The sequence below is a fragment of the Sceloporus undulatus genome, chromosome 5 (genome assembly GCF_019175285.1).
Source record: "Sceloporus undulatus isolate JIND9_A2432 ecotype Alabama chromosome 5, SceUnd_v1.1, whole genome shotgun sequence".
Taxonomy (NCBI): domain Eukaryota; kingdom Metazoa; phylum Chordata; class Lepidosauria; order Squamata; family Phrynosomatidae; genus Sceloporus; species Sceloporus undulatus.
The window spans coordinates 50,832,525-50,858,017 of NC_056526.1; the positions used below are offsets into that span (position 1 = coordinate 50,832,525).

At 39.7% G+C, this 25,493-nt stretch overlaps 1 protein-coding gene across 7 annotated transcripts in view; it reads left to right on the top strand.

The window, feature by feature from the left end:
• The window catches only part of PPFIA2 (PTPRF interacting protein alpha 2), a 308,070-nt gene that overhangs the window by 153,753 nt on the left and 128,824 nt on the right, over positions 1 to 25,493 (top strand). For 5 of the 7 annotated variants that reach the window (XM_042469734.1, XM_042469738.1, XM_042469737.1 and 2 more), the window contains exon 3: positions 15,828 to 15,890. The exons of the other annotated variants lie outside the window; for them this stretch is intronic. In XM_042469734.1, the coding sequence (XP_042325668.1) occupies positions 15,828 to 15,890 (63 nt within the window). The remainder of the gene's footprint in view (positions 1 to 15,827; positions 15,891 to 25,493) is intronic. 7 annotated transcript variants of the gene reach the window in all.

Below are 25,493 nucleotides of genomic sequence, written 5' to 3' on the forward strand. Positions count from 1 at the left end.
ATACTACAGTTTGAATTTCCTTCCTGACACTCAGCGTCTGCTGCCCGAGGTTGCCGTCTCATGCTGCCTAACAGTAGGGATGTCTTGTTAAAATGCATTGAGGCTTCTGCTTTAGATTTTACTCTTTGTCCTTATACAGTCATTTTCTGTTTTCACTCCAGCTTCTTGTCAAAAATCACCTAGGGCCCAGCTTCAGTGTGTGACCTTTGCTTAACACATTACCTGATTTCCCCCATGAATCTCCTCACTGCTTTTCCTAGTAAATGTTGTCTTAGTGTTTTACCTCTTACTTTTATTTTTTACAATTTCACCCTCTCCTACCTTACAGATATCCCTTTCTCTTGCATAATAAACATTACCCTCTCTGTCTCCTTCCTTTCTCTATTCTCATTGGTTTCACATCTCCCTTGCCAAAACTGTATAGAATAAGTTATACTGTTATCACGAAGAAATTATGCAAACAGTCAAGAAACAAGTGAAAAGGATTGGTAGTGTTAAGCACTTCTGATGCTTATTTTTAATTTACCAGTTACGTTTGACAAATACAAATGCATTTCTTCCATAAGTATACCTGCTTTACTTTATAGGCATTGGAATGTTTAGTGAGAGTTATGATTTGTCAAGGGGTTGTTTTTGTGAGAAGGAGAGGCTCATGTACATTTAGTGAGAGATGAGTTACAAATATATAGTTAGCAGGATAGAGGCCACAGATGGCATTAACCTGTGTGCCAAATTATTGGTCCTCTGTTAGTGTACTGTAAGGTTTTCTCGTACATTTGCAATATGTCTGAGTGATAGCTGATAACTATTGTTAGACATCATCACTGAAGTAGTCTATACCATTATAATAAGATGTTGCACTTCACATCAGGACACTGAATAAGTAGGACTCAGGTGAGTCAGGACTAATTTATCCCATTAATTCCAGAAGATTAAAGTATGGCTGACATAATCTGGATCCAATCCAGTAGATGTATTTGTAAGCTTGATGTAGTGCTCTGAGTGTTTGACCAGGACTCAGGGAAACCAGGGTTTGTATCCCAGCTTAGTGATGGAATCCTGGTTGGTGACTATGGGAAAGTCATATTCTGTCAGTTTCAAAGGAAAGCAATGGCAGATCTCTGAATAATACATTTTGCTTTTTAAAAAAAACCCTATAAAGAGTTTCCAAAAGTTAGCATAAGGTATATAATGAGGGTCGCCTAATGATTAAGGTATAATGCTCCCTTGGTATCCACTGAGGTTTGGTTCTAGGACCCCCCAGGATACCAAAATCCGTGGATGCAGAAATCCCATTAAATACAGTGGGATACTATAGTGGTGCCTAATATAAATTGGCAAAATCAAGGTTTGTTATATGGAATTTATATATTTTTAAAATATTTTCAAGCCGTGGATAGTTGATTCTGTGGATAAGGAATCCATGGATAAGGAAAGCCAACTGTACATTGTCTTGTTGTCTATTTCTTTCTTTCTTTCTTTCTTACATTTTGCTCTTTCTCCAAAAAACTCATACATAGTCTGTCTCCCCATTTTTATCCAAACAACACCTGAGATATGGGTTAGATTAAGAAACAGTAATAGACCAATGTGGTAGTGACTTGAACATTGAACTATGCCTCTAGAGACGAGGGTTCAAATCTCTGCTCTTCTGTGGTAACCCACTGGGTGACCTTGAACAAGTCATACATTCTCAGCCTCAGAGGAAAGCAATGGCAAACCCTCCCTGAACAAATCTCCCTCCCCCAAAAAAGTTAGGTTTGCCTTAGTCTCACCATGCATTGGAAACACTTGAGAGCACGCAAACAACAATAGTCCATGGTTACTTGCTGAGCTTTGTGGCTCATTGGGACTTGAATACAGGTGTTCCTTGTCCCAATACTGATATAACCTCTATGCCACACGGGCTTTCATCTAATATTCTAGACGAAAGAAGAACTTGGTAGGAAAATAAGGAAAATAAGTCTTTGAGTTATGGCTCCTTTAGTGGTTGTAGATGGTGAACAATTGGGGGTGCAATATATAGCTTGCAATTGGAATAGCTGAGACTCTAAGTATTGTGAAACTTATTCCTCTTATTTTTAGAACTTAAATTAATAATGTCTTTAGGAAATAAATGAACTGGAAGACAGTTATGTGCACAGTAATGATCATCAGACTATATGAACAGGATTATAATCACTAGTTTTATCAATTTTTACATAATGCTTTCTTCAAAATCCTGAGCTACAACCTTACTTAAAAAAAAAATGAAAACTTTTGCAATTTTATTACAGTCACTCTGGGCAGAGAAAAATGTGGAAAGTAGATACAGCATCTACTGATTTTCTCAGGAATGAACTGGATTCTCTTTTCCATATGCATCTTTGATGCATAGGACATCTCATAGATTTGGTAGAAATGTCAAGATTTTCCTGAGATACCTGATGGGAACAGTAGGTCACCATACCTGCTACTGCATTTTAAGCTGTATGAAGAAGCACTTTGTGATTTGGGCTATCATAAAATGGAAATTAATTACTCTATTATTACCATGGCATTTGTTCAGTTTTCCATCTCAGGTGTCAAAATAACTTGGCCAATTTTGGTTGAGATTTTAGTCCCAAGGAGCAAAATAACTTTGGTTGGGTGTGGATAAGGAACAAGTTCTGGTAAGGATGAGCATAAGTTGGTGTTCTAGTTTATTTTTATTCCTTTTATTTTCCCTGAAGACCTGAGTTTTATATTAGTCACATCTCTGATTCTTATACAGATATGTTCATCAGTGGCTCTTTCTGGGGTGGAGAAGGTGAACCTTTTTTTTTTCCTGGCAAAAGTGGGTCACCCAAATGAAATGCAGTCAGTATGTGCTTCTCTGTCATCTCTATAACAGGAACAGGTGGACTCAGAATATGTTCTTAAGGCACTGGTGTTATTTATTGCACAGTCAATTGTTGGCTTTGTAGAAGTGTTGACTGTTTTGTTCACAAAAGGTCTTTGGGTAAATCATGTGATGAATTATGAAAGAACGTGCACATTAACAATCTGGAAGTTTGCACTTCAATCCAAACTAGTTTTCACAATGAAATTGTTCTTGTTTCCCCAGTTTGAGCCTTTGTCTTGTCAAAAGTAGCTAAATGGCACTTTTGAGCCTCTTTACACCCTCAACCTTGCTTGCTCTAGCTGCCTCCAAAAGAGATTTATTTATTTATATCATATCCTGGCTTTCTTCTAGTATGGAATGCAAAGGAGCTAACCATATGGGTTATAACCAAATGTCATTAAGACCAGAAGTAATACAAACAGTTTTTTTAAATAGTCACATTAAATACATTAATTTAAAACTGTTTTCAAAAGACAGTTGCAACATAAAAATTATGATAAAAGTACATATCCAAATCCAGTACAAACCAGATGAAAAGAGCTTCTTACCCGTTATCAGTCAAAGGTCGAGATAAACAGAAAGATCTTCACCTGTTGGTGGAAGGAGAGCAAATGGGACCAATTTAGCTTCCTGTGGCAGGAAATTCAATAATCTTGGAGCAGCCACTGAGTTATTAATGAGAAGTGGTGGATTACAAGACCAGTAGCAGAGTAAGAGACAGGAATGTGGCTAGATGTGAGTGGGGTGCAGTGCATGAAGGTTTGAAGCTGTTGGGATGTAACTGTGGCATGTTTAGATTTTATTACTTTTCATTCTTCAGCATAGATATTCTTGTTCAGCTACAGATGGTTTTGTAATGAGTGATGGTTATGTTTTGACATTTTATTCTGATTCTAACCTCTCTTTGCAAAGAGAAGTGAAATATGAGGAGAAAAATAAACTCCCTGCCTACATGTTATTTCCCTATAGCAAACCAGCTACATTGGATGAGATAGTCAAAGGCCTATTTTGACAACAGAAGCATGTGTCGGAGCATTCTTGCTAATTTGAAACGAAAGTAAAAAAAAGCAAGTCAAATCATTCTGTTATTAAATTAATGGAACGAGGTGAATGTCAAGAAGTTCAGAAGACATTAAGAACTGGGTTCGTCAAAGATGTAGTATTTCTATATTTTTACAAGGCAAAATTTTCTATTGAACTGTTTTCGTTTTGTTTTTTACTAAGTATAGATTGAACACATTTTATATTTGCCACAGGGATGATATGCATCATGTCTTTGGTGGGTTGTACAGAAATGTAGAATTCATAGAACCATAGAGTTAGAAGTGATCCACTCCTACCATACAGGAATACATAGCTAAAGCACACCTGAGATATGGCCATCCAACTTCTGTTTAAAAATCTCCAAACACAGCTCTCCCAGTAACAAAGTTCTTCCTAATATTTAAATGGAGTCTCTTGTAATTTGAATCTATTGGTATGTATAGCAGTCTCCAGAGTTATTTAAAACTTGCTCCCTCTTCTACTAACATCCCAGGATATACATGACATTCATCACCATGTGTGTTGTTGTTGTTGTTGTTGTTGTTGTTGTTGTTGTTAATCTTTATTTATAAAGCGCTGTAAATTTACACAGCGCTGTACTTACAATCTTTTAGTCAGACGGTTCCTTGCCCTCAGGCTTACAATCTAAAAAGACACGACACAAAAGGAGAAGGGAGTGGTGGTGAGGAATAGGATCAGGTCCAGCAGATCTTCTCCACCTCCGAGGCCTGGACCAAGGCAGATGGACTGGAGGAAGGGCTTGGCGTCTTAATGAAATTGTTGCCATCATATCATAGATTCCCCTGCACACACCTATTGAATCAATTCTTTAAAGCAGGGGCAAGGAAGGTGCTACTAATGTGCCACATGCAACCCTTAAGTCCAACTTTTGTACCCCCGACCCAAGACTCCAAAGCCACTTCAACCTACTTTGTATTTTTGAGCTGATTTCCAGGTACAGTCGGCCCTTCTTATACACGGATTTTTTATACACGGATTCAAGCATACACGGTTTGAAAATGTTCCAAAAAAGTATAAATTTACCTTGATGTTCCATTTTTTTATAAGGGACACCATTTTGCTATGTCATTATATTTAATGGGACTTGAGCATACACGGTTTTTGTTATACACGGGGGGTCTTGGAACCAAACCCCAGCGTATAACAAGGGTCCACTGTATTTCCACCTGAAATGTCAGAAATGCCCCTGAAATGTCCACAAATTCAGGCTTATCTACTTCAAAATCACCTAACCACTTGAAAATACCAAGAAAGGCCAAAATTGGCAGTTGGAAAGTATGACCACATCAATCCCAGTGAACCTAGAAGTGTTGGCAGGATATGGGGCATTGTAGTTGTGAAATTTGTTTTTTGTTAGGTTTTTGTGCTACTTGGTTTAGAGACCACCTGTGTATAGAACACATAGTGTCAAATTTTCTTTTGGACAACAAATCCCATAATCCCAACCAGTGTGGCACTCTTGTCTGGGGAAGATGGGGGTTGCAGTCCAACCCATCTCAGGGAAGTGGGTTGGAAAGGTTGCTTCAATGGACTGACTGTTCAGTCATACTTTTATATAAAGCATTAACATTTTTCAGTTTTTCTTATCTCTTTCAAATTAGCTTTTTTATTATTAAGACTCACAGCTTCAAACTCTAAGCTCTGTTTTGTGTGTTCTTCTAATGTGAAAATAGAAGCAATATTGCCTAATTAATGCAGTAAGTCTTTTGGTAGATCAGTTTCTATGTGGGCACAAGTGTTGATTGTTTTTGGAAGCTCTTCAAGAAAATGCTTTCCTTACAAGACTGATTATTATGATTCAGAGTGTCACGTTCTTACCTGTGACTAAGTACTGATTTGAAATCTTGTGATTTTGAAAGTATTATGTGATGTATATTGAAGTTGTCTATGTTGCTGCTACTGTTCTTTTTTTAAAAAGGGGGGATACAGGTTCATCAGTAAGGGTAGAGGATGGAAAGCTGGCAGAAAATCAAGAATCTAGAGAGTATGTGCTTATTTTAAAAGAGAGATGTATGCTCCATTGCTTTTCATTCAAATCATCTTCCAGTGCCAAAAAAGAAAAGAAAAGAAACAGTAAATCTAGTTAAAAACAACAAGAGTTTCAGTCAACTTAAATAGTACTCTAAATCAGAATTGCTCAAAGTGGTGGTCGTCTGTAGACAAGTGCCAGATTGTGAGCTATTGGCTGCTGTCTTCAGCAGCTTTCCAGGAAAGAAACAGTTGTCATAAAAAGGTGCAGATCTGGTGTCGGTCCTGCAAGTTCCTCACATTAGCTATCTTAAGAAGCAGTGCTCTAAACATCTATACAGGTTAGCTATCACTTATCCAAAAACCTAGGTCTAGAAATATGTTGAATTTCAGATTTTGGGGTTTTTGTTTTTTGAATACTTGCCTATACATATTGAGATATCTTGGAGATAGGACCCAAGTAAAAACGAGAAATTCATTTCTGTTTCATACTTACCATATACGCACAGCTTTAAGGTAACTTTTTACACAATATTTTTATATTTCTGAACTATCAGAAAGCAAAGGTGTCACTATCTCAGCGACCCATGTAAACAATTTTGGATTTCTGAGTATTTCAGATTTCTCTGAATACTCAAGCTGTATTAGTAAGGGAAAAATCAGAAGAGCTACTCAAAATTAACAAACAATTCAGATTGTGCATCTTGCAAGCCCAGAGAGAGAGGATAAATAACAAGAGAGAGGGAGATGGAATACATTTTCAAGAGAGAATCATTTTATGATCTCAGGGCAACTCTGCAGTAAAGTCCCTGCTTCTGGTAGTCAATGCTCTTAAAGGAAAATAAATGAAGATGTGCAGAGAATGCTTTGTTCAAGCATACAAGTAAAAGGACTCTTTTAGCCTTCCAAAAGCTAAAGAGGGATGATGGGAATGTACATTCGTACCCCACCCTTTCTGTTCTGGCTTCCATGTGTATGTGGGTAAGGTCTGTAGCGATGCTGAACATGATTGTGGCATTTTACACAAGTGGAAATTCTGATTGCACAAGCCCATGAAAACATACTCAACCACACATGGGGGGCATTCACACTTTTTTTTGCCCTGAGGAGATCCGAATCTCCACTGTGATGCAATATTGGATCAGTGTTCCCACTACATTTTCCGTGTTCCCACTACCTTAAAATGCCACGGAATCTCTCTGTGGCATTTTAACCCTGTTGTCATTCACACATGCCAGTGGAGCAATTTCAAATGGAGGAACCTCCATTTGCCTCAGATGCTGCTGCCGAATAACCACAGGAGACCGTGCTGGAGGAAAGGCCACAACTTTATTAAGCAAACCATTGGTAGGGTTGGCACAAAGCATGAGGTCAGGATCTGCGAAATCAAACAACCCCACGTTTGTCTGATTAACCACAACCTGGCACCCACCAGGTATTGGGATGACCTAGGGGCTAAGGCACACCGTATGACCGCATCTCTGCCATGTGTTCACATATTCGCTAAGCCCCTAGTCACCGGGAGGCGCTCTCGCGTTATGGCCCCTGCAATGGCCATACGCCTGCCCTATTCGCCCCCCGGGTCCCGACTGACTCCCAAACCAGAGCTCCGTAGCCCTGGTACCACACCGTGCAGATCCTGGCCTATGCTGCCGCCCCAAAGTTGTGACAAAAAACCCAAACCCAAGCGGTGGGTGGGTGGGAGAAGGCTCAGCTCCTCCTCCCTTCCTGCTTGGCTCCTAACCATCTGGAGCCAAGCGCCGACTGAGGGCCGGGGCTGGCAGCATGGCCTATATAGGCCTATGCCCCGCCCTCAGTACCACCTGACCAGGAGACTCCTCCTCCAGGCCCGCAGAACCAATCATCTGCCCTGGAGGACTGGAACTCCCGGTCACCGAGCCCAGCTCCCAGAGCGTCGCGGGGCGGAAGGGGCTCCCCTTCACCCCGCACACCAATAGGGAGCTGGGGCAAGCCCCAGAGCACTCTGGGGCTTGTAGCCATTCGCTGCGTCTAGTGGCAAAGCGGTCAGCCCGCCAAGTCGGGCAACCCCTTTTTCTGGGAGTGATACAGCACAATCTGAATCAATTTGGTAGCGTACCCCACTACCGAAGATGTGAATTGTTGCGGCTCTTTAAAAAAAGACATGGGGAAAAACCAATATCAAATATATTGAGCTAAATGGGCTTAAGTGAGTTTTCTGGCAGCCCCCCCGGAAAGTGCACCGAGTTCTTTTGGGGTGAGTGTGAACACCAGGAAAATAACCTGGTTTCACACTGGGTTATTTTCATAGTGTGAATGGGGCCATGGTCACTGTCTTGCTGCAGACTAGTTGTGCCAGGTTGTGGAGGTTAGAGTAGAGCAAGAGTGGTAAAAAATGCACCTTCATCTGTCCACCATAATGACATTTGCTGAATATGTGGAGAGGGCTGCTTTTGAGAAGGATGTATGAGTCTCTGGCCATTAAGAGCTAACTTAGCTGTCAAACACCTTGAAATTAATCCAGAAGAAAATAAGCAGCTGGTACTGTTTCTGCTACACTGGTTCAATGCACTTCCTCCTCCCAGCATATAGCAGGAGGCAGCTAGCAGTGTTTTTCTTTTGCTAGGGAACAGGCAGTGTTTGTGGAACTGGATAGGAGCCATTAGCATTGTTTTCTGTAGCCTGAAATGTCCTTAATCTGAGTGACAGCAGGAACAAGGGCTAAACTAAGCAAACCAGGAACTGTATGTTACATTACAAAGATGAAGCTAGCAGGTACATTTTCATTATTGCAATGCTTCCACTGCAGATGATTTTTAAAGAACAACAACAATCAGGTACATAGCTAAGATTTCAGGAAGGGGGGTCCAGACTAAGTGCCACCATTATAATGTATCTAATGGAAGGGGGATCTGGACCCCACAGACCCCCCCTTGGCTAGGTTCCTGCAACACAGGAATCCTAGGAATAAAAAGACCCTGTTGAGGACACTGAGAAGCCAGTGTAGTGTAATGGTGAGTGCTTAACTAGGATTCTGAGATACCAGGTTTCAGTGTCTTGCTCAGCAACACTGGGTAATCTTGAGCAATTTATTCTCTGGTGGCTCAAGAGAAAAGCCACCTCTGAATATATCTTGCCAAGAAAACCTAATGATAGTTGAAATTGTCTTGAAAGTCCATAACAACAAAAACAAATTGGTACCAATGAGAGCCTTTTCCCAAACCCTGTCGTCTTGCTCATAAAATCATGGCTGAAAAGGAAAATAAGAAACTCCACAATGGGGGGAGCAAATAAATATCCCCCCCCCCCAACTTCATTTCTCTATAAAAAGCAACTTCACTGCTAGCTATATCTTTAATATAATGTATGGCATGGCTATCAGTAAATGCACTGTTGGCATATTGATGTTGCAGTTCTTTGCCATGTCTCCACATGCCTCAGAACAAGCCATTTTAGATGCAAGCTGTTAATCATGGTTGTTCTTTGGGGACTTGTTGAACTTTGTAATATATATTACACCATAGGCTTTGTGATTAACCCGATCTCAAATATAGGACCTTTCATTGTCTTTCCTCCTCACCATTCTTTCACCTTTGCTGTGAAGAGCTACACCAGGCGTCCTGGGCTGGATCTAGCTTTAATTTTAGACCTCCACCAATACTTTATTTAATACCAAAAAGTGACATACACTAATACTATAGGATAAGCTTTAGTAGTGATAAATTCAATTGTCTACAACAAAGGAAGACACCATAGTCCTTTAGCTGGTGGATTTCAGCATCTCCTCACAATGAATGCTGCAATTGGTCTCCTAAACAAAAAATTATACCCAGATTTTCCCTATCGCTGCATAAAGGTCCCCTGGGCTGGGGCAGGGTGCACTCTCTTCCAATTGAGACAACTGGACAATGCACTCCCAGAGTTATATATGGCTGAACCAAACAAATGAAAATGAAACACATAGATATGACTCATTCTCATTCTAATAAAGAGGAGAACAATACAAGCAAATTGCTGACGGGAAGGAGTAACTGTTTATTCCCAGCCACTACTGTATCCTTGAACTGTCGTGATATCCCCCTATACCCATAATTTCTTGAGAATAACCCCAATTGAATTCAAGAATTTCTCCAAGTACACATAACAGGGATGGAAATGCTAGTTGCAAATGATCATGCATCCATCCCATATGCCAGTCTGTCATCCCTCCATCTTCCCCTGTACAGTCCTACTTTGCTGCCTCATCGTAGCACAAAAGTGAACTTGGACTCTCAAAGGTTATGCTGGTTGAGCACAAGTTTTTAAAGATTGTACCAAGAGAGTAACTTATGCATGGCTGCTGCCACAATGCATAATTAAAGCAGCTTGACTCCACTTTAACTGTCATGGCTCCATCCTACGGAATCCTGGGATTTGTAGTTTGTTGTGGATTTGTAGAGAAGGCTAAATATCTCACAAAGCTACAAATCCCAGAATTCCATAGCAATGAACCATGGCAGTTAAAACGGTGTCAAACTGCAGTGTAGATGCAGCCTATGTGTCTTCCGTGACCACCCAAGGACCCCACACTAGCTGAGCATGGAAAGGCTCATCAGGGGGTGGGCTGTCAGGTGATAAAATTGGCCTCACTTGTCATGAACAGCTGAACAGTGTACACACTGATGAAATCATAGATCTTCAAAGCATGTGCATATCTAACCAAAATTGATGCATTTCAGATACAGATAAAGTCAGCAGATACATGCCTCATCTCTCAGTTGTAGCCTCATGATAGTTTTTGAAGGTAGTAGTTCTCAAACCACAACAAATTTGTTGTACTACAGTGCTTCCCACTGTGTGCATCTGGTTGCATTGTTACTTTCTGCTGAGGCACACCTATGAAGCACGTCTAATCACTTTTGGGAAATTCCTTCTTGATAGCTGTGAGTATTTGATCATCTCTTTCTTATAGTTCAGCTGAACATGCAGTGGGGAAAAAGTCTGAATATATTAGATTGGGGAACCAAATAGGAAATTATCCTGATTCCCTGCAGGTAGTAATGCTGCAAAGGAATGAAATCAAAAATATTCTCTTTTTGCTGTATATTGTGAGTGTATTCTTCTTCTATAAAAGGGAAAGTCAAGTCAATAGTTTTAATTCTTATTATATTTCTTGCTAAGGAGACACAAAGATTATGCTTTTAAAAAGTGCTTAAATATTTTATTTAAGCCTCACTGCTAATATCCAAGTAAGTTAGTGATGTTTTGCAGAGGAGTTCCAAGTATATTGGACAGAACTGGAGAAAGGAAAGGAGCCTTTTGAAGGTGCAGGAGACTTTGAGGAGGATGGGAGAGCTGGAGGAGCAAAGATCAGCCCAAATATCATGGATGGGATGTGTGAAAGGAAAAGCTCGAATGCTGGGATTCACAGCCATACAACAATAATGTGTTTGGTTTTGATGGCACTCCCCCCCCCCCCCCCCCCCACACACACACAAAGTAAATGGTTTGAGGTTATTTCCATAAGGTTAATTGGCTGGCTAAGGATGATAGGAAAAAAGCCAAAAGAAATAGTGATTTATTTTTGAAGGAAGAAGAGTCAGAAACAAAAAAAGTCTGCTTGATTCAGTACTCTTAACCACAAAAGATCAATGTCTACATAGAACAAGCTGACTGCTATAGATAAGATGACAGCCACAAAAGCAACTTTGATGGACCTGAATAGAACGGGCAGTATTAAACACATCAGTCAGCAAATGAAAGCTAGTTCTGGGTCCTGAGCAAGGACCATGTAAATGAAACTTCAGATACTGTGGTTTTTAACCTTCCAGGTAAGGGAAAACTATAGACAAATATTGATGCCATTTTCACTCAGCAGATCAGTTGTATTTGTTGTATAACTGCATTTAGAAAGAGGAGAGAGAGACTCAGTTTGCCCTTCTAGAAGTACTAACATTTATTTTCTCATAACACACACACAAAAATCACTGATTTTCTCTTCCAAAATGTATGCAAGAAGCCTCAGCTGCCAAACGGCGAGGCTTCCCAGCGGCGGAAAAAGAACCCGCCAAAGCAGGTTCTTTTTGCGTTGCACTTGCGACGCCTGAGTGTGCAAATGGCACACTCGTGACATCGCAAGCGCAACAGGACGTGTGGACGCTACGTGTCCGTCACGTCAAAATGGTGGCGCGCGTGTAGACAGGCCGCTGCCATTTTGACGTACTGAGTATGTACTAGGGTTAGGGAGCATCTGAAAAGGACACTCCCAGGCAACCCTCACACGTACTCAGTACGTGCTTTTTGGCCCATCTGGACAGGGCCAAAGTCACTCAAATATCAGTCAAGGTATAAAAATCAAATCATTGTCATCAACTGTGACTCAGAAAGCAAATAGCAGAGCAAAAGGTCCTCCTTCCTAAAGAGGAAGGATGTTGCCATGTTACCCCACTGATCTCCATCATTGCTCCACATGCTTGCCTCAGCCTTTTTTCTTCATCCAAATCCCTTGCTCTAAGGGGTCCTTTCTAAGAGCCAGGTGTTGTGGGAGTAGGATGTCATAGGGATTGCCTGCCAGAAAGAAAGAAGACCCATCACTAACTATATATATCCCACATTTAATTAATGAGTTTATTTTCTGAACTTGAATAATATGTGATACCAAATAATCAGCTAAGCTCATCAGTAAGCCACTGGAGCTTTCCATAGGGTGATTAGGGTGAAATCAGATGTAACACACACTTGAATCCTGTGCTTTCAAATGAGGAAGCCACAACTCTGAGTTTGTAGGATGAGAGTAAGTTTGCTGATGACAGGATATCAAGGTAATAATAGATTTATTTATATGCCACCTTTCCCGTAGGATCAAGGCGGCTCACAGCATTAGGTAAAACACAATCTACAGTTAAAATATGTCCCATTAGCTACTCCCCCCCCCAACATTCCCCCACTAAAATAATATTAAACAGTCAACATATTAAAATTGACATAATTAAATATTTAAAATAGATTAATAACAATCAGACAATGACCAAAACAGAGACAAGAGATGGACAATTTGGGTGTTCTTTAAGATGATCTATATTTATGGAAGACCGGGTGGATCATTCAGGGTTGCCTTAAGTCAAAGCCAACTTAATGACACAACAACAAAACTCCATCAATTCCCACTTTATTGGTCTAAAACTGTGAATTGAAGCTGGGATGAGAACAAAACATTTTGAATGAAAGTAAACTGTGGCAGGAATAAAATCAATGAAATAGCGAAGAGTGAAAAGAGATTGACATTTAGTATTCTTGGATGACATATCTTGAAACAAAATAGCACTGAAAGTTGAAGCCATGCCCTCATAACTTGTTGCCTGGGGATGCCAAGTTTTCTGACTCAGATTATTAACGAATCAGGTGTGATGAAAATTCTGAAGGCACAATGACTCTCTTGCCTTAGTATTGTAACTTCACTGAACCTTCAACACTGGTACAGCATCTGCCTTCAGCCAAGGCTGCAAGCTGTCTGCAAGTGCTAGGACAGTAGAAGCAAAGAGGAAGGGGTAGCAGTAGTATTACAAAGATCTGGTTTAAGCAAACCAGCTTCTAGTTTTTATGTTTTCTGTAACACATGGCTCCAAAACACACTGCAGAAATAATCCAGTTTGAGACCTCATGTAACTGCCCTGGCCCAATCTTATGGAATTCTGAGAACTGTAGTTTGGTGAGACATTTGGTCTTCTCTGTCACAAAGTTCTGGTACCACAATAAACTACAATTCCCAGGAACTGCACTGTGGTTTGGACCATGAATGACTTTCCTGTGGTTGATGACATTGTGAACCATTTAGGCTACAAGTCTTTGCCTTTGATGGAAAGATGGGCCAATCCAATTGCTAGTTTCTACAAGAATAGTACCATTGAATCAATAGGACTTGCCTAAATGTATACCTGAGCATTTGATAGTTGATTCTGTCTATCTATTCTGGTTGGGATAAGCCACTAGATTTAGCCTAATGAGTCTAATGTACATGATGTGGAAAACTAAACTTCATATATCTTCAATTACAGTCTGAGGGGCCATGACTGAGGAATATATATGGACGGTTTGTTCATACACAAAATTTTTGTACTTCTTGTTCTCGAAAATATTCAGAGTAGACAATTTTGTATTGAGAACTTAACCCTACATCTTTTAAACTTTTTGTTCCAAAACCTGGATGTTTTCTTTTAATAAAAAAGTGGTTTTAAAAGATTTTGTGCCTTTAGATGTACCTTGTGATATAATCTCTCAGGGAGGGAAAAAAAAAGATTTTGAGCAGATTCAGGTGGATTGACATGTGTACTTCTAAATATCTGCAAACACCTAGATGTAATTTCACCCTTTCCACATCCCTGTCTGTCTCAGTGTCTCTTTAACAATAATGTCAAAACAGAATTTTAGAGCTTTTAAAACAATGTGGACTTGTTAGAGGTTATAAAAATTTAATAATTGTCCTGAATATGAAAGACATATCTTGCCTGAATAACAAATCTGTGGATAAGGAGGGCCAACTGTACTTAATATATTATTATAACTTTATAAGGAGGTTAACAAGTCCAACATATATATTTTTACATCCAGTTTTAATATCCATTTTTTTAAAAAAAAAAAATGGATGGATGGATGGATGGATGGATGGATGGATGGATGGATGGATGGATTAATAAATCGTAATATATCTGTATGATTTCTTGATGTGTAATGTTCATAAATATGTGAGGCACAAAGTGCCGTATACTTGATGATGTTGCTATGAATAGCTAAATATACTGATTTGGACATGGGATTCAAGCAAATCTAGGCTGATGTTTTCTTATGCACGTTCAGTTAAGATAAATAAAATCTATGCAATATCATGGTGGTGCTCTTGTACCAGTATTCAGTTGACTGTATACTATTCTGTGATATCCAGCAGCATAGTGTAAATCTTGAAATCCAGGCACTCATGACACCTTCTAATGGTTGATTATTGATAGCAACCATGAGTTCCTTTTTGTAGCACAACACTTTATTCCAAAGCCATGAAAACAGTTGATGTAGGCCCAAAACAGATGGGTCAAAAGAAGCGACTTCTGGCCACTTTGGGGGTGTGGCATTCAGATGATGTACACCCCAAAAGCATCCGTAAGCCACTCCAAGGCTGCCGAAGGTGGACCAAAGCTGCCATTTGGGACTGCAGCAGCAGCCCACTTTGAGAGCAGGCCATGTGGTCACCACAGTCCCAGGCTGATTGTGGCCAACCCAAGGCAGAGCAGCCAGAGGCTATTCCTTGCTGCCCATCTGCTTCAGGCCAAACCATTCATATCTAACAGAAATATTCCTTGTAGAAAGTGGGCCTTAAGTGCCCATTTGAAACCAAGCAACCCCTAAAATGTTTGTATTTTCACAGAGAAAGCTCAAAACATGGTTGCTAGGAAAATCCATTTTACCCCTCATTCTCCTTCCAATGCTACTATGAGGATTGCAGCTAAGCTTAAAGGAAACGGGAAAGTCAGGGTGGCTTTGGTCAGGGTCACTATGGCATTGATGTCCATACTCATCAAAAAGTTTCAGTGCTTGAATATTGTTAGCCTCAGCACCAATATACCTTAAACAAAATTAAAAAAGGCTATTATAAATATTTGAAGTGTTCCAAATGAAACTCAATGCATATTGCATTCGATTCTTAATTTATCTAAACGTTTTTAATCAGCATTTTACTGTTAATATCACATTCTACATACAGTGTTAATAATGTAGTCAACATACAGTCATTTTTGTATATTTTCTACATTGACTTCTGTTCTTCAAAGTTCTTTTTAAGCTGAGCTTTTCAGTGTGGTTGACCATTGCAGTTGGGTGAAAATTTAAAACATTGATGTTTCTTTATTACTTTTTTTAAAAAAATGTTTTGTTTTACCAACAAAGTCTTTCCATTCAGTGGACTCTCTGTTGCACACTTTTTCAGATGACGGTTGCTGCTGGTACGAGCATTGAGAATAACATTCAAAGGACCATATCCTGCCCTAATGTATGTTCTACATATCTTGGATTTTTGTGTGATTTAAATGCAAAATCTCATTATATGAATGTGCTCATGTCACCCACAATGTCATATTCATTTCAGGCATTCAGCTTATTATATACTACAAGTAAAGTTTCAAAGCTAGTAATTGCCAGAGCTTAGAAACAATGTATTATAACAGAAGTGGGAGCCATGCATCCCTCCAGATGTTATGGGATTGCAACACCCTGCATGCTTCAACATTGACTTGGGTGGCTGGGACTTGTGGTCCAACAACTTCTGGAAGGCCTCATGATTCTTCTCATTATCCGTGGCATGAAAAATAATGCTGTTACATTTACCTGTTGGTTTTGTGAGTATCTTTACTATCAATGATGCTACTTTTTAAAATAGAATAATGACCAATAATGTTACTTTTTAGTGTTTCTAAAAATATTTCTTTTAGCATATTGTTTGTAGAATGTTTGGTCATTTTTTGACATTTTAAACTGTATTTAAAATTAAAACAAAAGAACATTACCAGCTAGTAATACACTGGGAGTTAATTACACTGCTCCCTCGGGTTACGAAATTAATTCGTTCCGCGGCCGCTTTCGTAACCCGAAAAGCCTTCGTAAGCCGAATTGCCATAGGTGCTAATGGGGAAAAGCCGCGTTTCGTGTGAAATAGCGCCGAAAAGCACCAAAATTTTTTTTCGTAACCCGAAAAAACATTCGTAACCCGGAACAATTATTTCCAATGGGATTTTTTCGTATCCCGGAAATTTCGTAACCTGGGTATTTCGTATCCCGAGGTACCACTGTACATCATTCTTCCAATAACATGCCATGGGATGATGATTTATTTTAAAAAAAAAGTAATGAATATTTAAAATATTTATTTAAAAAATAAAATTGGAAGCCCTGGCCACTGATTCTGGTTGCTTTGCTTGTAAAGTTTCTGATCATGTAGTAAAAAATCTTTCCGAATTGCTTCCTATCAGCTTGACACTCTTCTTCTTTTGAAATAAAAGATGCAGGGCCTTGATGCCATGTTTATTTGATGGCCAAATTCAGCCTAATTACCAAAGAAAACTAAAGCTACTCTTCATTGTAAACGTTACTCATGTGCTTGAAGTACCATAAGAGTTTTTGTATTTCACACAACCCACTTCCATCAAAGTCTTGCAAAGCATGAACTAATTTATTTCATAAGTCAAAATGTAATTGCTATCAGGCATACTTTGCTCTTTAACAACTCTGACTTTTGGATTTTCCACATATACATCCATGCCCCTCACACTACATGTAATGAAGCCTTATCAAAAATTGTGGAGTAAATGAAGCAGGAACAGATGTTACAATATAAGGGCATGATCTACATAGGTTTGAGTAACTTTTTAGAATCACCCATAGATGTCAACACTATCTGGACAGCCTCACTGAGTAAATCAGGGGTGATAAATCTTTAACCCGTCTAATGTTTTAGACTATGATTCCCACAGTTCCTGAACGTTAAACATGCTGGGAGGAACCTCTGGGAGTTGAAATATGAAATATCAGGAAGGCTCAAGTCTTGACACTCTTGACTAGATTAGGAGGCATAATTGCATTTGTGTCCATTTTGAAGTCAGCCCCATAGAATTAAGTGGGATTTACTCCCACATATAGCAGAGATGGGCAAACTGAACTGAAGGAGACTTAACATTAAAGGAGTGGCAGTCTTTTCAGGTTCCAGGGTTACAGCTGGTCTAGGTACAGTAGAGGGGAAAATGACCCGCATCTACTCAGACGTTGGCCACCTCTTAGGTACAGGGTTGCAGCCTGATCAGTTTTGAAGACTCATATATTTGTTTAATTTAGGGTCATGACAGAAACCTAAAAGGATCCTTAGCTGCCACCACCAATTTCTACCAAAACATTCATAATTATCTCCTAGAAGAAGCAAAAGAAAGAAAATTAAAAATAGATAAATTAAAGAGGGTGGATACCTAAACCTATATTAGGGCTGCAGCCACTTACTTAGAATTTGTGTTCTGCCAAAGCTGAGTGGGAGTAATTTCAAGAAATTATACAGAATTTATTTGTTTGTTTGTTTGTGTAAAAATTGTTCATTCCCTCAGTTTTGAAAATGTTCTATTACAACTTATATGTAACAATTACATTTGATAAAATATAAGTAGTACAAAATATTTATTGAAATAGAAGAATAGTATAAAAACATCAGTCACTGAGTGAAATAGCTCTGATATATGTGTGTTAAACATCCTGCCATATGAATAAAATAGAGGCAGCTTACACACACAACTGCCACAGGATATGTCAGTTCAGGGTGACTTTCATCCATTCTGTTAGAGGCCAACATGGTTGTGTAACTAGTGTGTGGCATATGCAAAACATTGCACACATTGAATTTTTTTTATGATAAATGCTGCTTCCCATGTGATCATTTAAAACCCAATTTGTGCCTGCCATTCAGCAGATTGCACAACCATGTCATTTTATACTAACAGTGTAGCTAAAGTCTAGTGACAGTTCACTAAAAATTTTTACTGTGTTACAAAAGGATGGAAAAAATACTGACAAATTTTCTCATCTAACAGTTTCTCATCCTTGGTAAGGAAAAAAGTCAACTGCATGACCTCAGTTTTGCATTTTATGATTTTTTTTTTAAATTTGCAAGAACGTTGTTTGTGCAAAATCAATTTGTACAGGAAAAAAAGGTGTTTTGTACAAAATATACAGTTTTTTCCTCAAATATAATCTATTTTATGTAAACAAATGTTCAAAATTTCCACCCCCCCCCCATCATTAAAATGTGCAGAAACTTTCATAATCTCAATCAACTTGGAAAAAACTTTCAAAATTACTATAATTTACAAGAACGAGATAATTGAAGATTTTAATCCCTAATGTCATGGGATGGAACCTGGGTTATGAAATTTAAAGGATTTATTCATAGGTTCATACTGTACAGAAATACAATGTAGCATGTCACTTTGCATTATGAGACCATCAAACCTAAAGTTAACCTAGAGCATCAAACTTAATCGAAGCAAGATTCCCCATATGCAAAGAGTTTTACCGAATTAGATCACTAGACCCTAAAATCCTTGGGATGGGAAAAGAGCGCATACATCTCTTTGCTATGATTATTATATTCCTGAAATATTCCAGCAGTACTTTAAACAGCAATGATGTGTGGTAAAATGGAAGGGATTATTTACATTTTGGAGGGGTTGCCTCATTAGGCTATAGCAGTAAAGTAACATCGAGGTTTATGGCACCTTAAATACAGCCATTCTCTCAATGATTACTTGGATTTTTGTTGTTGTTGTTGTTGTTGTTGTTGTTGTGTGTCTTCACGTCATTTCCAGCTTATGACAACCCTAAGGTGAATGCATTTTCTTGGCAAGTTTCTTCAGAAGGGGTTTGCCATTGCCATCCACTGACTCTAGAGAGTGTGACTTGCCCAAGGTCACTCAGTGGGCTTCCATGGTCAACAAGGTTCAAACCTTGGTCTCCAGAGTCAGGGACGTAGCCAGGATTTTGGGAAGGGGGGGTCCAGACTAAGTGCCACCATTATAATGGGGCTTGGGTGAGGCGGCATGGCAACACGCACCATTCATTGTATCTAATGGAAGGGGGGGGGGTCCAGACACCAAGGACTCCCCCCTTGGCAACATCCCTGCCAGAGTCATAGTCCAATGCTCAAAGCACTACACCAGAGCTCCTCTAAATAGTCCTCTCAGTCTACATAATATGATTGCATTGTAAATGCTTTATTGTAGTATAAGCTTTTAAGGACTAGGGTCTACTTTTATCAGATGTATCAAGTTTTGGTTTCAGTTGACAGGAATATGCACACACATACCCACATGTATGGGTACTATTGAAAGAATTGTAAACAGTGAAATCAAATGGCAGCAAGATACAAAATGTTTATGTTTATCAAAGTAACAATTCACAGCAGAGGTAAACTGTGATAATCTAGTCACCAATCTCAGGATATTTATTTTACCACCTGTAGAAACACAGGGGACCATTGTCTGTCTTGAAGCCTAAAAATATATGGACTCAGCCTTTGATAAATTCTGTTTAAATGATTTCACACTAGAATTTCCCTTTGAAATTTCCTTTGAAATTGAACTTGCAGCTCAATGTTGGAGTATCCTGTGAGATTAAAATGTTTCTGCATCTTGCCACCTCTAATGTCAGATGTTTGTCCATTCACTGTTTTGCATAGAAGCTAGCCTATTTCCCTCTTTGAAGGGAGGTTAGTCCCTGGTTGATTACAACATTACAGATGTTGTTTTTAAATTCAAGGTGATAACCCAATACCTATGAAAGGGAAATATTACTTCTAGGATGGGTTATAGTCCACAAAATTGTTTTATCTGGGAACAGCAGATGACTGTTTTGTTGCTTTCTCTGCTGAGTCTGTTTTGCTATGGATTATTGTTGTTTGCCATTCTGTCTTGTTTATCAGTGTTTTCATTGCTTTGTGTGGATACTGTAGGTTAAGAAATGCCTGAAGTAAATCCTTTATGCCTGAAGTGAACCCATCTCTGGTGACCTAGAACAAATGTTGTTGTATTGTAAGCTGGATCTTGTGCCATGTTCTGAGTGGAGAATATACGTGTATAGTTATGTTTAGCCATCACTGGGTTTCCAGTCAGATGAATTGACTTTAAGGCAGTTAACAATAACAACAACAACTGTTTTTGGTTTTTGTTTTTTTTTACTTTTTCATTGTGCAGTTTTGTGATAGTGCCAAGAAAATTAACCTGCTGTGTGGACTGGTGGGAGCTCAGATTGATACTGATATGAAAACTGTACTACTTAGTAACTGTGTGTTTAAAATGTTAGCAATGTATCTCAGGCAAAAAAGAGGCATTCTGTAATCAAGAACTGAGGAAATGCTATATTCTGTTAACCATATCTTTGCAGGGTATAGTGCCTTGTACATACACAGAACCAGTTTTATTTTTTTGAAAATAGAAAATGCCCTGAAAATGGATTAATGGTATGTGGGGACAGAGTGGCGAAATGTGTGGTGTAATCAGAGATCTCTGTGTATTACTAGTACAAATGCAACTACAGTGAACACTTTGTATCCCCTGATTCTGCATTTACAGATTCAACCATCCACAGCTTGAAAAAATTCAAACAAAAATAAATTCCAGAAAGCAATTCTTGATTTTGCCATTTTATGTAAGATGCACCATTTTACTACACCACTATATACTTGAGCATCCATAGATTTGATATTCATGGGAGGTCCTGGAACAGTACAATGTAATAAGTATTTCTCATTATTTTAAATATAAAACCTGAAGATACATAAAACAAAAAGCAGCATATTTTCAATAAGTATTTAAAAAGATCAAAGAAAAGCAACCAACTGATTTATGCATGTGGTACTGAATAAGAGTTCTATGGCTACCATGAACGGCAAAAGAAAAACCCAAATAATTGAGTTCTATAATAAATAAAAGTTCTGTAACAAAGTTCTATAACTCTCCCACTGGGTAACAACTCTGGGGCCATACATACCACCACAAAAGGATGGATAGGGGCTACCCCAGCACCATTTGGCCCAGCGCTGCAACAATCACACACCACAGTTCCAATCCACCCTAGAGCCAGGCCAAATAGGAGTGAAAAAGTTTTGGGCCAGTAAAAAAATCACCTTAGGTGGCCCAGCCACAACCCCAGGGTATCTTCAAGCCATTTTGGTGGCATGCGGCATGTAAACGTCACATCCCTGGAGCATCTTGAAGTCATCCAGATTTGATTGGCCAGGGCGGCTTCTGGATGTCTTGGAATATGCATTGTCTAAATGCCACACCCTCAAGCTGTACAAAGCTGGCTTTACTGGCTGGTCTGTTCTGGCCCTTTCTGGAGTGTCACTCAGTGCAGTTCAAACCCCGCTCATCTGCTGGTAATGACATTCAAGTTTTGACTAGCTTGGGGCCACCATACCTGATGGGGTGCCTGCCTGAGGACTGAGATCCACTGGGAGGGACCCTTTTCTGGGTCCCACCCATAGGAACATTAAATCATGACAAGATATAGGAGTGTGCCTTCTCTACTGTTGTACTCCATTTCAGAAATTCTCTCATCGTGGAGGTCTGAGTGGCACCAATGATTTCTTTCCAGTCTCAAGTAAAAACAAAGACATTTTATTAAACTTTTCAGGGTTTGCTATTCAAATATACATGTGCATGGTTCCAATTATTTTAATCTTTTAAACTGTTAAATTTGTTAAAATTTGTTAAATTGTTTAATATATTTTATTCCATCTAAATTATTTTATTATTTTAATTTTTAAAATATTATTCCATTTGTACCTCATCCTGAGATCCCATGATATAGGACAGGATAAAAATATTTTAAGAAATCATTAGTTTAAAAATATACACAGTGGCTATTAACCATGAAAGGATGATCAAATCATCTTAGAAGGCAGTTAAAAGTCATTCAAGAATTATGTTAAACACAGTTTTGTTGTGGCTATAGCTGAAAAGGCTAGGTGAAGAACGGGCAGTAAAGGAACACAAACAAACATGTTTGGAGTAAAAAAAAGTCCACAGCATTATTAGTCGCAGTAGAAGAGTCTTGGCCAAGCAAAGGGCACCAGATCCAGGCATTAGATGACCAGCCTGCCAACCATGCTTACTGTGGGAAGCCATGAAAGGCTGAAGTGGTATGCCACATGGGCAAAACCACTATGTGGTCTCCCGTTCACCTGGAAGGTGGGTACAACAGCCCCCAAGCTGAATGTGTCCCTGCCATAAGTCAGGACCTCCAAACCAGGACAAATGTAGGACAGCATTTTCAAATGTAGGACACATTTTTATAAAAAATGGAGGACACACAAAAAATTTGATGGTTTTAAAAAAATGTTAAGAAAAATGCATGTTTCTTAGGCATGATCAAAATGGAGGACATTTTGGCATTATTCCTAGTCAGATGGCAGAAATGTACTTCCCTTTCTGGCCAACCTCCACACGACAGCACATTTGGGCATTTCACATGGCTTTACTTAACATGGCCTTTTGCATATTTCAGAGGTTTATTCCATACCCAAACCCCTTGGGTTTAACACTTAGCATGGTTTAACATGGCTATGTATATTGAACATGAACAGGTGGTTTCACAAGAAGTGGATTTGCCATTTCAGTTTTCTTGAACCAACTGTACTTCTCAGAAGTGTGTACTTGGTCAAGGGAAAGCACAAAAAATACACCAAAAACACACTTTGGAAGGTGACACTGTATCGCCTTCAGAAACAGTGTGTGCATGCCTCAGAAGCTGATTGATATCAATATCACCATTCTCATCATCATCACTATCTTTGTCCAAGCAAGCCAGGCTTCTTAGCATTCAAAGCACCCAAATGCATTTTCGAAAGTCACACCATCTCGACTTCAGAAAGAGTGAGCGCAGGCCTCAGAAACTGTCTGATATCAATGTCACCATCCTCAGTCATCATCATCATCACTATCATTGTTAAAACAATGATAAAACATTGTTTAAAAAATAAAATAAAAAACAAGGGAGACTTGGATATTAATAATAATTATAATTAACGAAAAATAATAAAAAATAAATGCACACAAACCACACTGACTCTCTTAAACAGGCCTGCCCTGAAAAAAGAAAGACAAAACAAGGGAGTTCTGAAATGGCTACGCACCTCCCCTTCTCCTGCTGCTCCTGCTCCACTTACTCTTTGTAATTCACGCCAAAGAGCCCTTTCCCCTCCCTCTGGCCCAGAGTCGTCCTCTGCTCCTCCTCTTCTGAGGCTCCGCCTTCTCAAGGGAACGAGCTCCCTTTTGAGGGTGGCACACGGCCAGGGCCCAGGCACGTAAGCGAGCTGATCGTGCACTTCCACCGGCCGCGCCTGGGCAACTGCTTGGCACGGTCGCGGAGGAGGAGGCAGAGGAGGAGGTGGGTGGCCAGCTGGCCATGCGTGGCCGTGCAAGGCAAGGGGGACACGCAGGGGCGGCGGAGGAGGTTGGAGAAGGAGGCGGAGGCGGGTGGCCGGCTGGCCGCACGGGCGGCCACAGCCAGAGGGAGCGCACGGGGGGGCGGAGGAGAAGGAGGAGGCAAAGGAGGAGACAGACGTGGAAGTGGGTGGCCGGCTGGCTGCATGACATGAGCAGCCGCGGCCATAAAGAAGGCGTGCGCAGGGGCGGAGGTGGCCGTGGGCGGGACAATCCCACTTTTGGTGGGAAACCGGACTAGGGCCGGGCCAGCACCGCCAAAAGCGGGATTGTCCCGCCTGCAGCCGGGTTATGGCATCCCTACCCTGGATGCCATCACTCCATTGTCTCTTAAGGGCTCACCTGTACAGGGAATAATGGACATTCAGGCCCAATTACTCCACAAAACTGTATTCACCAAAGTTCTGACAGAAAGGAATGGGACATGTATACAGAGATGTGGCACACAACTCATCCCAACTGTGGCTTGCATGCAATGCCAGTGGCAAGGAACAATGGGTGGAAATCCCGAATTGGAGCAGTATGCACAGGGGAACATTTTTAAATTATCAGGATAGACCAAATAGAGAACTACCTTGTTGCATCTGATTGAGGAAGCCTACCTTCTAGCCAATGAGGCAGGGCTTTGACTAGCTACACAAAAGCTGCCTAGGCCCCTGAAGTATTTCTGATTTTATGCCTTCTGTGTATCTCGATACAAATGTTATTTGTCCTTGTGTTCTGGATCTAGTGGATGATCCATTATGTTTTATATTGTTCTTTTTATAGTAAAACAAGGACATTCTTGAGTCAGATTACTGTTAACTTTTTTCACGTTATGAAAATTAGTGTATCATTTATTGCCAGATGTGTTCCTGTTATGTTGCTTATCAAATAACTATCTGGGGTATGTGGGGGTGGTAGTGTCAAAATCAGAAAGGGAGTTGCATCTGCTGTATCTTTGGCCAGACTGTAGTTGGCCTTCCCAGTTTTAATACTGTATGTGGACTTTTATCATATGTTGTCATAACAGCCTTGCATTTTATATGTTTTAACCGTATTTTTAAAATTTTCCTCTTTTAACAAATATGCATATTTTAATTATTTATGTTATGACTTATGGATACAACATTGAACAAGTACAACTACTTCTGATGTGCTGCTGGGCTTATGGTGGTAGTCTGTTGTCCCCTAGGGAAAGTAAAATGCAATTTTGACATTTCTTCCCTCCCTGAGATGTTTTAAGTCCAGAAGAATTCTAGTTTATTTTTTTATTTTAAAAAGACCTCTGCTGGGCTTAAAACATCCCAGGAGAGCAAAAGCTTCATAAAATTGTTCTTCACCTCCTTGGGGACATGGGTGACATTTTTAGTGAGGAGGATCAACTTAAAATTTTAAAAAGTGAAAAACTGGGTCTTGGGAGGAAAATATCCTTGGGGGATAGATATGTTGCACAGCCCATTGTCCATCCTTGTCCTACTTACTTTTGCCTTTCTCACAGTGAGTTTGTGTTTTTTCTTTCAACTGATTTAACAATTTCTGTCTTATTTATTTTGCTGGAATGACTTGTGTTTAATATTGTGAATGAGGTTTCTAAATAGCAGCAATACCTGGATAGGGGATAAATTCACTTAGAAAAG